We start from the raw sequence: 12,774 nt of genomic DNA on the forward strand, positions 1-12,774 counted from the left end.
GTCAGTTCCACAATCTAAAGCTACATTCACACTGTTCAAATCCAATAATTGTGTGTATCAGATTGAAATCTGATCTAAAAGATTGATTTGTCCACACTTTGTAACACAACTGTTTAAATTTTCTTTCTAAACAGTTGTTACAAATCTCTGCTCTCTATTATGATGTTGTGATGAAATATATGCCTTTCTCCACTGGCGTTCAAAGCGTTTAAGGATACTGATGTTCAGAAGGCAGCTGTCTGACTCTGAGATGGTGAACGGGAACATGTTTTATGTGGAACTTAAGCAACACATTATTAGCTGTTTGATAACATAGTCGAGGAAAAGGCTAATCACATTAATTACCATTATGTGTCAGACGTTATAGATAGCAATACATACAATGCATTACCATTCTGATACATCGGCATCGAGCCTATGTAATTCACTCTTCCACTTCTTCTGAATCAGTTTCTGGTTCAAACATATATGGCTGAATTAAACCAGTATTTCCTCATGCCATTGTGTAGTGTTTACTACAGTAAAGTTGACCGAGTGTATCAGGTAGTCCGAGCTCGTGTGATTGAGTGGAGGCCGAGACTAATTTGCATAATAATAGTGACAGTCCATGGATTATCAAAGATGAGTTTTAAGGAATAAAATGATTGACTGCAAGACTTTAACAATTTATTTTTAAAAACAATAATAATAATTATAAATATAATTTCCCATAGGTTGAATTATTTATAATATATTGATGTTATTGACTTTATAAATACTTATTTGAGTTAGCCATAATAATAAAGAATTGCTGTAAGTTCCTAAATGTTCAAGTGAGAGAAATTGGTGAAATAAGCATCAATTTAATTTCCATCATTTTAATTGTTTTTATTTTCCATAGGTTGAATTATTTATAATATATTGCTGTTATTAAGTTTATTTGCATTCGCAATAATAATAATAATAAAGAATTGCTGTAATAAGTTCCTAAATGTTTTTTTGTAATATATTAGTGTTATATTAGCCATCTTATTTTATAAATATTTATTTATATTGGCCATAATAATAATAACAACTCGACCAGTAGTTTACATTGATTTTTACATAGACACTGCAGAAGGTGTCCGTATAGAAGACTGCAAAATCTAGACAAAAACACATGACTGCACAGTCCTCTCTGCGATAGTGCTTATGGTTGCAAAAGGAAGCCTGTGCTGCCTTCATGTGGTAGACATGAAATATGACATTCTTGATTCTCTTTTCAGGCATTGAGTCAGTCATCCAGCATAGGGTTTGCAGACCTGTTGATGGTGGACTCTGGCTCTGGTCAACCAGTGTCTTCAGGTAAGACCCTGATCAGCTGCATTTTCCACATCTAAAATGCTTTTTGCTATAAGCATCACTATTACTATTTGAACCCAAAGCTCCTGTATAGATACCACGGCTCAGTGTGTGTGAAGCATATCCTTTTACTACTTGGACATTGTTTTTGAGCCCAATTTCCTCCATACAGAAGCTTAAATCTCAAAGAGAACGTTTTTTCCTAAAAGTTGATGTACTTTTAAAGTCATACTCATGGAAGAAGTTCTTCAGAGATGCAGTCAGAGGCATCTAAGTGCCCCAGATGGGTGTGAGAGAAAGAACGAATAGGAGATGGGTGCACAGATGCTGCTGTCCCTCCGTATCCCGTCACCAGCCCAACAGCTGTGCTGTGTCCGTTGACATCAGTCAGGAGGTCACGAGCTGTTGCTACCAGGTTGTGACAACCTAATTATGTTGTACGTGGATGGACACGTGTGTTTGCCTGTGCATTTGAGTTTTAGTCCTGACCGGTTGTTACTATTCTGCATTGTCACGATAGGAAATCATTATTTTGATGTAAAAAGATTTTCTCTTCTATCGTGAAAAATATATTAAATATATTATGTTTTTGTTTGTCTTAAATCCACTCTTAAAAATGCAACCGATCTGACACAGCAATAAAGATTTTAAATTAAATCTTTGCTCGTTGCTTTTTGAAATCATAAAATATATTACTCTTGTTATATTACCATTTTATCCCCAAATAAAAAATATTATTATCATATATTTTCAGTCCAGTATTAATATAACAACATAGATTTTTTTGTTTGTTATTCTTTTTTTTTTAAAACACCATTATTAGTTTCTACTGTATATCTCTGTTGAGCTGGGTGATTTAGTTTGTTCTCATTGAAGCTGATGGAAGTGATGTGCAGGTCTTAATTTTTTTTGGGAAAGGTCTTGAAAATTATATTAAAAAGTATTAAATTGGAAGCACCGATACTTGCTGATACTCTGAACTGATGAATAATGACAGTAAAGACATTTATAATGTTACAGATATAATCTTTAAAACAAATTATGTTCTTTTGAACTCTATTGATCAAAGAATCGTTAAATGTATCCTGGTTTCCACAAAAATAATCAGCAGCACAACTGTTTCAAACATTGATAATAATAAGAAATGTTTATTGAACAACAAATCAGCATATTAGAATGATTTCTGAAGGATCATGTGACACTGACTGGAGTAATGATGCTGAAGATTCAGCTTTACTGGCACAGGAATCAATTATTTTTTTAAATATATTAAAACTGAATTGTAATAATATTGCACAATATTACAGTTTTTACTGTATTTTTTTTAATCAAATAGTGTATTTTCGATCAAACCTTTAAAAAAAAATCTTGCCGACCCCAAACTTTTTAAACGGGGGTGTACGTACTCATATGTTTTTGCCTTGGTTATACTTGCAATTCTCAATAATATTCTATAATCTCTTTCTAAAGACTATGCGTCGTCTTGATTGTTTACAGTTGGAAGCTCAGATCTCATTGGTGACTTTGCTGACTTTTCCTCACCCGCTGCCTCTGCCAGTCTCCCGTCAGCTGCTGGTATGTGTGATCCAACTGCACGTCCTTTAAGATCACATGCAGAGTACAATCCTGAACAGGACCAAAATTCAGTTTTTGCCTCACCTGATAATAATTGGTGATCTGTTTATGTCTCTGTGCAAGTTTTCATGGAAAAAACATTAACATGTAGTAATGTGAACATTGTAATCTGAACACTCAAACCAATCAGAGGTACAGGTGTGCTTAGATTAATAAAAAAAATATCGAATTATGTTTTGGAGAAGCAAAATTCTAGAGTAACTAAAAAATTTCCATTTAAAAGTAGCTTTTCTTTAGTATACATTTGCATCCCTTTGACCTAAATTTGTATTTTATTTACTTGCCAAAGCCATTTTTATGCTTCGTTCGGCAATGACTTTTAATCTAACATCCGTAAAATTTGTCCCATTTGAGCATTTAGGAAGTTATTACAGCAATTCAACGTGTCCCACATTACAGAGAGAAATGGGTGGGCTTGAGTTGACTTTTCCCATCATTCTCTGAACCTCTGCCCTCTCTGAGCCTCGCCTCAATGCAGAGCGAGTGGCACTTTGCTGGTGGGCAGTAGGATGACAATTCTGTTGGCTTGTCTGAAATATGATTGGAGTAGCAACACACGACGCAGTGAAATATTGATGAATGACTGAGGGGTCCAGATGGAGCAGCTACCTGCTGAGTGTTATGAGCACAGACACACGTCAGCTCCCATCATCCATGCTCCATCTCCCCTGACTGAGACTCGCTCCTTAAGAGCAGTGTGTGCATGTGTGAGGATCCAGTTAAAGTCTCATGAATGGCCACACAACAGTGAACCAATAACCATGTAAGTAGGAGAATTAACACAAATCAATAATAAACGTGTATGTGAGCATAAATGTAGTGGAATATATGTCAATATATAAATGGCATGTGGGAAAAACATTATGCAGAAACAAACAAGGGACAAAAAAAGTGTTTTATTTATGTGTGTGTATATAAGTTACTTTTTAAAAGTAATGCATTACAGTATTGCGTTACTCCCTAAAAAATAACTAATCGCATTATTTAGGATGCAGGACACTCTTACTTAAGCAATAAAAAGTCGGTCAATTAATGGGAAAATAAAGTAACTTGCAAAAAGTTTGAAAAAGTACCACGGATATTTTGTTGTTAATTTAAAATTAATGCATTGCTTTACTAGTTACTTCAAAAAAGTAATCTGAAATATGAAACTAAAACCACCAGTTGGTAGTGGTAAGTCTCAGAGTCATTCATTCAACCGGTTCATTCAAACCGTCTTTACGAATGAGTCACTGAATCTGTGGCTCGCTCGATTCGTTAAAAAACACAGATTCATTGAGTAATTAATCACCGCTGTGTGTTTACTGGAGAAATTGAGCGATAACAGACAATATTGTGACTAAAATGTTTCACAATATTAACTTGTTTATTGAACTGTTGTATAAAATTAATGTCACATTTGCAATCGTGCAGATATTCATGGGGGAAATATACAGCACTCTTACTCGTGTGATATTGCTTAACTATATCATATGATATAAATATAAGACAAAGACCCATACAGGGGCATTTTTGACCTCATATATTGAATTTTATATTATAGAAAAAAAAAAAAAAAAAAATATATATATATATATATATATATATATACTCGCATACATACTGTACATGCAAGGCTACATTTCATTAAAAATTCAATAAAACATCTTAAATATTATTACAATTTTAATGTATTTTAAAATGTAAATTATTCCTGTGATGGTAAAGCTGAATTTCCAGCAGTCTTCAGTGTCACATGATCCTACATAAATCATTCTGATTTGGTGCTCAAGGAACATTTCTTATAATCACAGTTGAAAGTGGTTCTGCTGCTTAATATTTTTGCTTAAATCATTTTTCTTTTAATTCTTTGGTTAGAAAGTTAAGAGAAGAGCATTTATTTGAAATTATTATTAATAATAATTTTTTTTATGTAAAAGTCTTTCGAGAAGTCACCTTTGATACCTCACTTAAGGACTTATTTAATAAGATTATTTCTGAAAAGGTTTTTTTTTTTTTTTTTTTATCAGATGTTCATTTAAAAAATCTTGTATAATATGACTTGCTGTTTTTGTTTGTTTGGTTTTTATTGTATTTCTATGATATTTGTATTTTTGTAATTGAATTTTTGCCATGAAAATACTTTGAATGCTGACATGGCACTAAATAAAACAATCTGAATCTGAACAATCTTACTTTTAATGCATTGTTGCTTAATAAAAGTAATAATTTCTTTGTAGAAAAAAAAAAAAATCTTACTGACCCCAAACATTAACACTTGTTTGTATGTGTGTGTGTGTTTAATGGTTCGCTGTCTCCTCAGGTTCGCTGTCTACTGGTAACGGCGAGTTCGGTGACTGGAACGCCTTCTCCTCCACCAGTCCTCCCGCTGCCACTGCTCAATCTGCCATCCCAGACCTGTTCAGTGACGTACCCGCTCCGGCCGCCCCCGCGCCCACATCCACCCAACCTCCCTCCGCTGACCTCTTTGACCTGATGGCCCTCAACAACAGCAGCAGCCTCAGCGCATCCAAAAGCATGACCTTCAACATGTGCTCGCAGAACGCAACCACACCTCTGTCCAGATCACAGGTAAACAGAGTTCACTTTATCAGAAAGACTTCTCCGAACAGCAGATCTGCCTCATTTTGCGTAGCAGGTACGGATTTTGACCTCAAAGCACACTGGTACGATTTGCGACTCTAAATCTTGCTCGTGACGCCTTTGTGTTCTACACTTCTGTCAACAAAGAAATGGAAATTAGCCCTGTCTGTTTTCTAAATGCATATTATTAAGCCAGATTCACACCATACGATTTTGGCCATGATTTGATCAACTGAGACAAATTTTGCAAATCTTAAAAGATTCCTCCTTATCTTTTCAGTTTTGACTGCTAGTTTGACAGCTGTTCTCTGACAGCCGATTAATGACCATTGTGATCAAATTTTACCCTTGATGAAATCCTGCCAGTGTCAGAAGTTTTGAAACACAATCCTGCAGTGTGGCTTCTCCTACAATACCGGTCTTATCGGTTGATGACTTAATGATGACTCAATTAGTGTGACAACAACAAACCACTTCCTCCACATATTTCTGAATTTATTTATTTTCTTCTGTTTTTCCTCTCAAGACAAGTTTGCTGGCAACCATTTCAATCCCACATGTAAATGCAGCTCACTCTCACCAAACGCAAGTCTTTACGTCTGTTTTTAATGAGGCTTGACTGTCATACAGTCTGATATTGACATCTGAGATCCTACAGTGTGACATAACTTACAATGGAGATCATGTTCGTACAGTATGACAAAAACAAAATTGTATAGGATTATTATAATCTCGTTCTGTGTGCACCTGTGTGCAATTTTTTTTACTTTATAATGTTTAATCAGAATGCTTTAACTAGACTTTCTGGTGAAAACGACAGACTTCCCTCTGGTGATGTATGCACAGTGTTTGGGAGAGTTCCTAATAAAATTAATGCAATTTATGTCTAAATTAATGCATAAAAAAACAACTAATTGCGTTACTCAGTTACATTTAATGAAAAGTAATGTTACATTTTACTTTTGCGTTACTTTTTCTCACCTGGGCTGGGCTTGCATGTTTGTTTTATAATAACAAAACAAATGGCAAATGTAAAGGCCCTTTCACACTAAAAGTGAAATGAATAAACCAAGTTTAAGGAAATGCAAATTCACTCCTTTACAGTTAGGGTGACCACCCGTCCCGCGTAGCGCGTGCGCGCACAGCGTTTGAAGCCCAATTCATGCGTCCCGCAAATTGAGACCGTGTCACGCATAATCCATGCTTGCTCAAAAAAAAAGTTGGTCTCTCTATCCTCGAGCCCCAGGCAGCCAAACGAACATTACTTGACAGTTCAGCACGCTATTGTTGCCACACCCACCCCTCAGTTGAACTGCTGACTGTTGTCAACTTTTTCGTTGTTGTCATGACAGCGCACGCACGCGCATACCAGACACACTGGGAAGGAACTTTTAGATGCGCGCTTTCCAATTCGAAAAATGGAGAAAGAGACTGTCTGAGAGGCACCGCCATCATCAATTAAAAAGAGAAGGTGTGGGTTCAAGAAAGACTGGGAAAATGAATATTTGTGGCTGAAAGGTGTTGAGGGGGATACCGAGAGGGCTTTTTGTGACCTTTGCAAAACGTCCTTCTCAATCAGACATGGAGGGGAATACGATGTTTTTTTTTTTTAAAATATATATTTTTTAACTGTTCCTGTGGTGTTGAACAACTACAATTCCTGTTAATCCTATAATTTTATATTATAATTTATTTAAAGTGAATAAATTGTAATGAAAAATAAATTAAATTAAATAGCAGCCTAAATCGTAAGTGGAAGTGCATCTGTCAATTCATTGAATGTTCAAAATATTATGAATCTTTATTTAGAAAAAAATACACATTGGTTGGCCTATTCATGAGCATACATCAGCAATTATACATGTTTAGGGGAATAGGGCATTATTAATATACCATGATGATGTAAGGTGGTATGTGCTAGAAATGGGTAAACCACTATCCACAGTGAGTCTGCCCATGGGGTGGGGGCACCGCTGCGCCAGGCAGTGTCCCACATTGTCCCTCAGAAACATACCCCTTGTCCCCCCTTGGGCTTATTAGCAGGTGGTCACCCTATTAACAGTAGAGGGCTTCGCTCAAACAAACCTTTCAGCAGTGCTGCCATTCTGAATTACTGACGAATAGGACACACGAGTTCAGCAGCAATAAAAACAAAAATGAAACACACACAATGTTTATCTAAAGTAATTTTTGCTTATTAGAATGGTTGAATTGGATCATTGGAAGGTCAGCAGCAAAGACATTGGTTAATAAAGAGAGATTAAATGCATAAAGTATATTTGTGTAACATTTAATTATTGCAGGTTTGCATTTCACCGTTTTTATTTATACTGAGGAATAGTGAATCTTTTTTTGGTTATTAATTTAGGCATAAATTGCATTAATTTTATTATGAACTTTCCCCAACACTGTGCATACATCACCAGAGAGGAAGTCTGGCGTTTTCACCAGAAGGTCTAGTTAAGACATTCTGATTAAACATTATAAAAAATAAATAATTACAGTAATTTACTTGCTGCTCTTTCTTTGTCAGACAATAGGGGGTCCGTTATTGACTCAGCAGATGGGACTACAGAAGTCAGGGGGGAAGGTATCAATGCCCGCCACCTGGTCAGACCCAAGCGTCAACATCAGCCTGGATTTCCTGTCTGCAGGCCTGAATCCTCCCAAGCCCACACAGCCCACTCTCAATACCATGATACAGCAAGGTTAGAAATCCCATTGCTTGACAATTATCTTTGATTCAAACCAGATTGTCTTGCTTTGAGTTATTGGTAGCTTGTTCTTTGAGGTAAAAAGTACTGAACCATATATTTATTCTAGTCAGACTAATAAGGAAACTTTGGTAACACTTTATGTAGTTAATTATTATTACACAGTACTTAAATGCATAATTACACGGTAACACAGACACCTTAAAATAGTGTAACCCAAACTTTTTATTTTAGTAACAACACTTGACTTAATATACTCTATCAAAACATTAAACTTTAATATACTAAAATATCAATTTAAGTTACTGATAATTCAAGTCTATTCAGACAAGTGGGATTCTATACTGTACAGTATTTTAAAAATGGGGAAAAACTAAATGTGTAAATATGTGGCGACATAGTGTATAAAAATACAATGTTCAGACGTCATGAGACAATGCGTTAACATTTCAAGAGGAAAGCTATTGTTCATAATGTTCATAATGTTCATAATCGCCTATATAGACAATGGCACACAAATGCAGACATGTCCACATTTTAGCATTTCAATGGGCTTAAAAAGCTGATTTTGTTCATAAATAACTGATAGTCATGACCTAAATAAGATTTCACTGACAAAAAAATCAATACTAAAATTCATTCGTTATTTTCGCCATCACTCGGTCGGACATTCAATCTTTGACGATATTCCTGTTCTTGGCTCATTTTGACCGGATCATTGAATCAGTGAGACTCAAGAACAGTTGCCAAAGTTTCACAGACAAGGCTTAAGCTAGTCCCAGACTAAAATGCTTGTTTTAGCTGTTTTAGCTGAAAGCAACTTCCATTGGCATATCTTAAAATATGTAAGTGTCATTGTTTTGTCTCAAGATGCACACCAGTAATGTTTTTTTCTAAGGCACATTTATAAAAGCTCCTGAAATGTCCTAATTGAACTAAGGCCTAATCCAGGATTACTCTAAGCCCTGTCTGTGAAACTGGGCCTGTAACTGCAATTCGCAAAAGAATTGTTCAGTGTTGTTTGTGAACCAACTCGATCAGGTCCATTGGAAAAAATCAACACGAATCGGACATCGCTCTTACGATGGGGAGATTTCTTCAGTTTGAAACCGCATGGAACGATATGTTTTAATGTAGTGAAGTAAAAAGTACAATATTATGCCAAAGTATGTAGTGAAATAAAGTAAAAGTTTCCCAGAATTAAAATACTCTAAAAACAGACATAGAGGAAATGCATTGTTACTGTCCACCACTGCTAATTGAGGTGCTTTCACAGTCATAAGTAATTGCATGTATTATTTATTTGTCAAGAACTGTAATTTTATAATATATGTTTCTCATTTAGGTGTTCAGCCACCCTTGAACATGGTCACCCAGAATTTGGCCGGAATGGCACTCAACGCCCAGCCGTCAGCAGCTACTCCCAGAGCAGGAGTGACCCCCATGATGGGCGGAGGGACCATGGGCATGGGAATGCCTCCTACTATGGCAACAGGCACCATGGGAATGGGCTCTGTGGGTATTGGAGGAATACCTGTCAATCAAGGACTAATAGGCATGAATATGGTACCCGCTGGAATAGGTGCCCTTGGTGTGCCCAGCATGAGTATTGGCCAGGGCATGAACCCCGCCATGGTGCAACCTAAACAAGATGCCTTTGCAAACTTTGGCAACTTTGGGAAATGAAGGCTGATCCACTCCAAGAGGGTTAACGGTCCAAATACACCTTCTCGAAAGAAGGAGCTGCATCCAGTAAAATGGACAAAACTAGCCAGTGTCACAACTCTTCAATCATTTGCCCCTATACGTTAACAGATGCAGAGAAACAAAACACAAGAATCTGCTTTTATTTCATGTGGAGTTGATAATCTGATTTTTCTTTTGTAAATGGTGCAAAGCATATTGTATACTTTTAAAAGACAAAAAAGATGGCTGTGTGCAGTTTGGTACATTTTTCCACTGTTTCATAACAGAAACCTCAGACTTCTTTTTTTTTTCTTTTTCTTTTTTTCTGTTCACCATTTCAAACACATCTGATTTCAGAAATTACCTCATATTTTGCATCACTCATGCTGTGATTTAAAGGCCGTGAAGGGTTGACTGTAAATATCTCGGTGTGCAAAAAGTAAATTATTTTACTCACTTCTCAGATGGTATAAGACGGGACAAACTACCACAGGTCCTTAATATTTACTATTGTTTTTGTTTCCGGTTACGGTTTATCTGATATACCGTCACTCCTTGTATTCCGTTATCACTCCAACATCTGTTATTTAGATGAATACAGTCAAGGTTTTTTGTGTTTGTTTTTTTTGTTGTTTTTTTACAGACTATATCTGTAGATATAGTGTCAGTACTTTCGTGTAGCAAGCTGCCTGAGCGAAATTTGAAGTGTGCCTGCTGGTGAAAATGGCCACCTTTTTAACAATACAAATTTGTATGTTATTAACTGTACTTGATGGATCCGAAACTGTTACATGACAAGCGTAAGCCATCACATTCTCGAATGATTTTTAGGGGTCTCTTCCAACCGAGTTTGAGAAGCTTTGGTGGTAGCAGGAGTGGTGTTACACATTTCTATTAACTACTTGAATTGGTATTTATAATGCCTCATAATAACAGTCATATCCATTGTCCTTTTTTGCATGTCGATTTTACAGTTGTTGCGGGTCAGTTACATTTCTGAAATGTCTATGGTGGCTATGGAATCGATGAAGGCATTGTGAACCCTAAATGAAGTTTACTGGCCCCCTTTTTTTTTTTAAACATTTGGTTTTGTCCATTTTCCCATATGCTGCTTTACACATAAACGAACAAGGGGTCCTCCAACAGGCATTATGTTCCAAATGACCAAATCTTTATTTTATTACTATTTAGATTTATTCCATAGGGGTTTAGTTTCTTATTTTAATACTTAACATTATACAGAGAGATCATGTGCTTAAATACATTGTTCTAGACATGGGTAAATTCAGTAAACACTTTTTAGTTTATGCAAATGTAAAGAGAAACAGAAGATCGAGCGCCTCTTTCATTATTTTCTTTTCAGATTTCATTTTTTTGATTTTATTGTACTCAAAAGATTTTGTTTAACATTAAACGATTTCATCAAAAACGGTCTTTGCGACTTTAATGGTGTTGTAGGTGTCCAGCCTTTTAGCGGTCAGTAGGAGAGAGGACCACTTTTATTAGTGGATAATTGTATGTTAATATGATTTTGTTCATGAAAGTAGGTTACTTAAACTTAGATGGATATTTCCCTATAATTTTAATGAATTGGTAGTACTATAATTCAAAGAGGTGATTGGTGCCTCTATTGAAACCGAATTATGTTTATAATAAATGAAAAAAACAGCTTTTCTATGATGGTCTCTTGATTCAGTACAGTAGAGAATCTCTCAAATGTCTTGTGTCCTGTGGCTCCCTCCAGTGTCGACACCAGGGTTAGTCACAACCCAAAGCCTCTGTATCATATGATGCATGCATTTTTATGTTCTTTAAATGATCAAATTGAACAAAACTTTGCTGAAAAACCTGTTGTATAGAATCTTACATGCCTTCTACTCTGATAGATGGTCATTTATATTATTAATATTTCAAAATGAACATTTACTGGACTGAAGCAACTTAGTTTACTTGATTATCCATTCATAATTTTGAGAAAAACAATGCTAAAATACAGTATGTCTCAAATATGAGCCATCTGTCTTTCGAGGAATGGTCATTTGTACATTTCAGTCATCATTGAATTGCACAGGATTATATGTTTTGCCCCACAATAAGAACTACTGAGCTTTTGATTGTAAAACTAAGCATTTAAATACCATCTTATGACGAATTATTGGGAGTGACAACTGCTATGTATATGCATATTATGCAAAGCTGTTATCCTATAAAAATATAATTGATTTACATTACAAGCTATCAGAATTTCATCGTACTTTTAGGCTATATAAATAACATTGCACCAAACTGCATTTTGTTTTTTCACACTTTTTGGCCTGAATAAAATTTGTTTTCTTACTTTCCCCAAGTATGAGCTCCTATATCATAGTATATGAGCCATAAAGCCAGATTTATCACGTATAAAAACATGAAACGCATATGCACTTGGCTTTAAAGAGTTAGATAGTTCACCCGAAAAATGAAAATTATCATCAATTACTCACCCTCAAGTTGTTCCAAATCTGTATGAGTTTCTTTCTTCTGTTGAACACAAAATATATTTTGAAGAATGTTGGTAACCATACAGTTGACGGCACCCATTGACTTCCACAGTATTTTTTTTCCTACCACTGTGGAAGTCAATGGCTACCGTCAACTTTTTGATTTCCAACATTCTTTAAAATATTATTTTGTGTGTGTGTGTTCAACAGTAGAAAGAACCTCATACAGGTTTGGAACAAATTGAGGGCAAGGAAATTATGACAAAATGTTCATTTTTGGTTAAACTATCTTTTTAAGAGGACATGTGGAACTTTGAAAGTGGCTCACCTGACTTTACCCAAATAACGGTATTATA

General features: G+C 35.6%; 1 protein-coding gene across 2 annotated transcripts in view; it reads left to right on the forward strand.

The window, feature by feature from the left end:
- Positions 1 to 11,613, forward strand: part of clint1b (clathrin interactor 1b) — a 35,732-nt gene extending 24,119 nt beyond the window's left edge. Inside the window, exons 8-12 of one of the 2 annotated variants that reach the window (XM_084137923.1) lie at positions 1,245 to 1,323; positions 2,818 to 2,895; positions 5,258 to 5,526; positions 8,072 to 8,246; positions 9,598 to 11,613. In XM_084137923.1, coding sequence (XP_083994049.1) covers positions 1,245 to 1,323; positions 2,818 to 2,895; positions 5,258 to 5,526; positions 8,072 to 8,246; positions 9,598 to 9,938 — 942 coding nt within the window. In that variant the 3' untranslated portion in view covers positions 9,939 to 11,613. The remainder of the gene's footprint in view (positions 1 to 1,244; positions 1,324 to 2,817; positions 2,896 to 5,257; positions 5,527 to 8,071; positions 8,247 to 9,597) is intronic. The other variant, XM_084137924.1, reaches the window with a different exon arrangement.
- The last annotated feature ends 1,161 nt before the right edge of the window (positions 11,614 to 12,774 follow it).

The sequence above is a fragment of the Abramis brama genome (assembly GCF_963993115.1).
Source record: "Abramis brama genome assembly, chromosome: 15".
NCBI lineage: Eukaryota > Metazoa > Chordata > Actinopteri > Cypriniformes > Leuciscidae > Abramis > Abramis brama.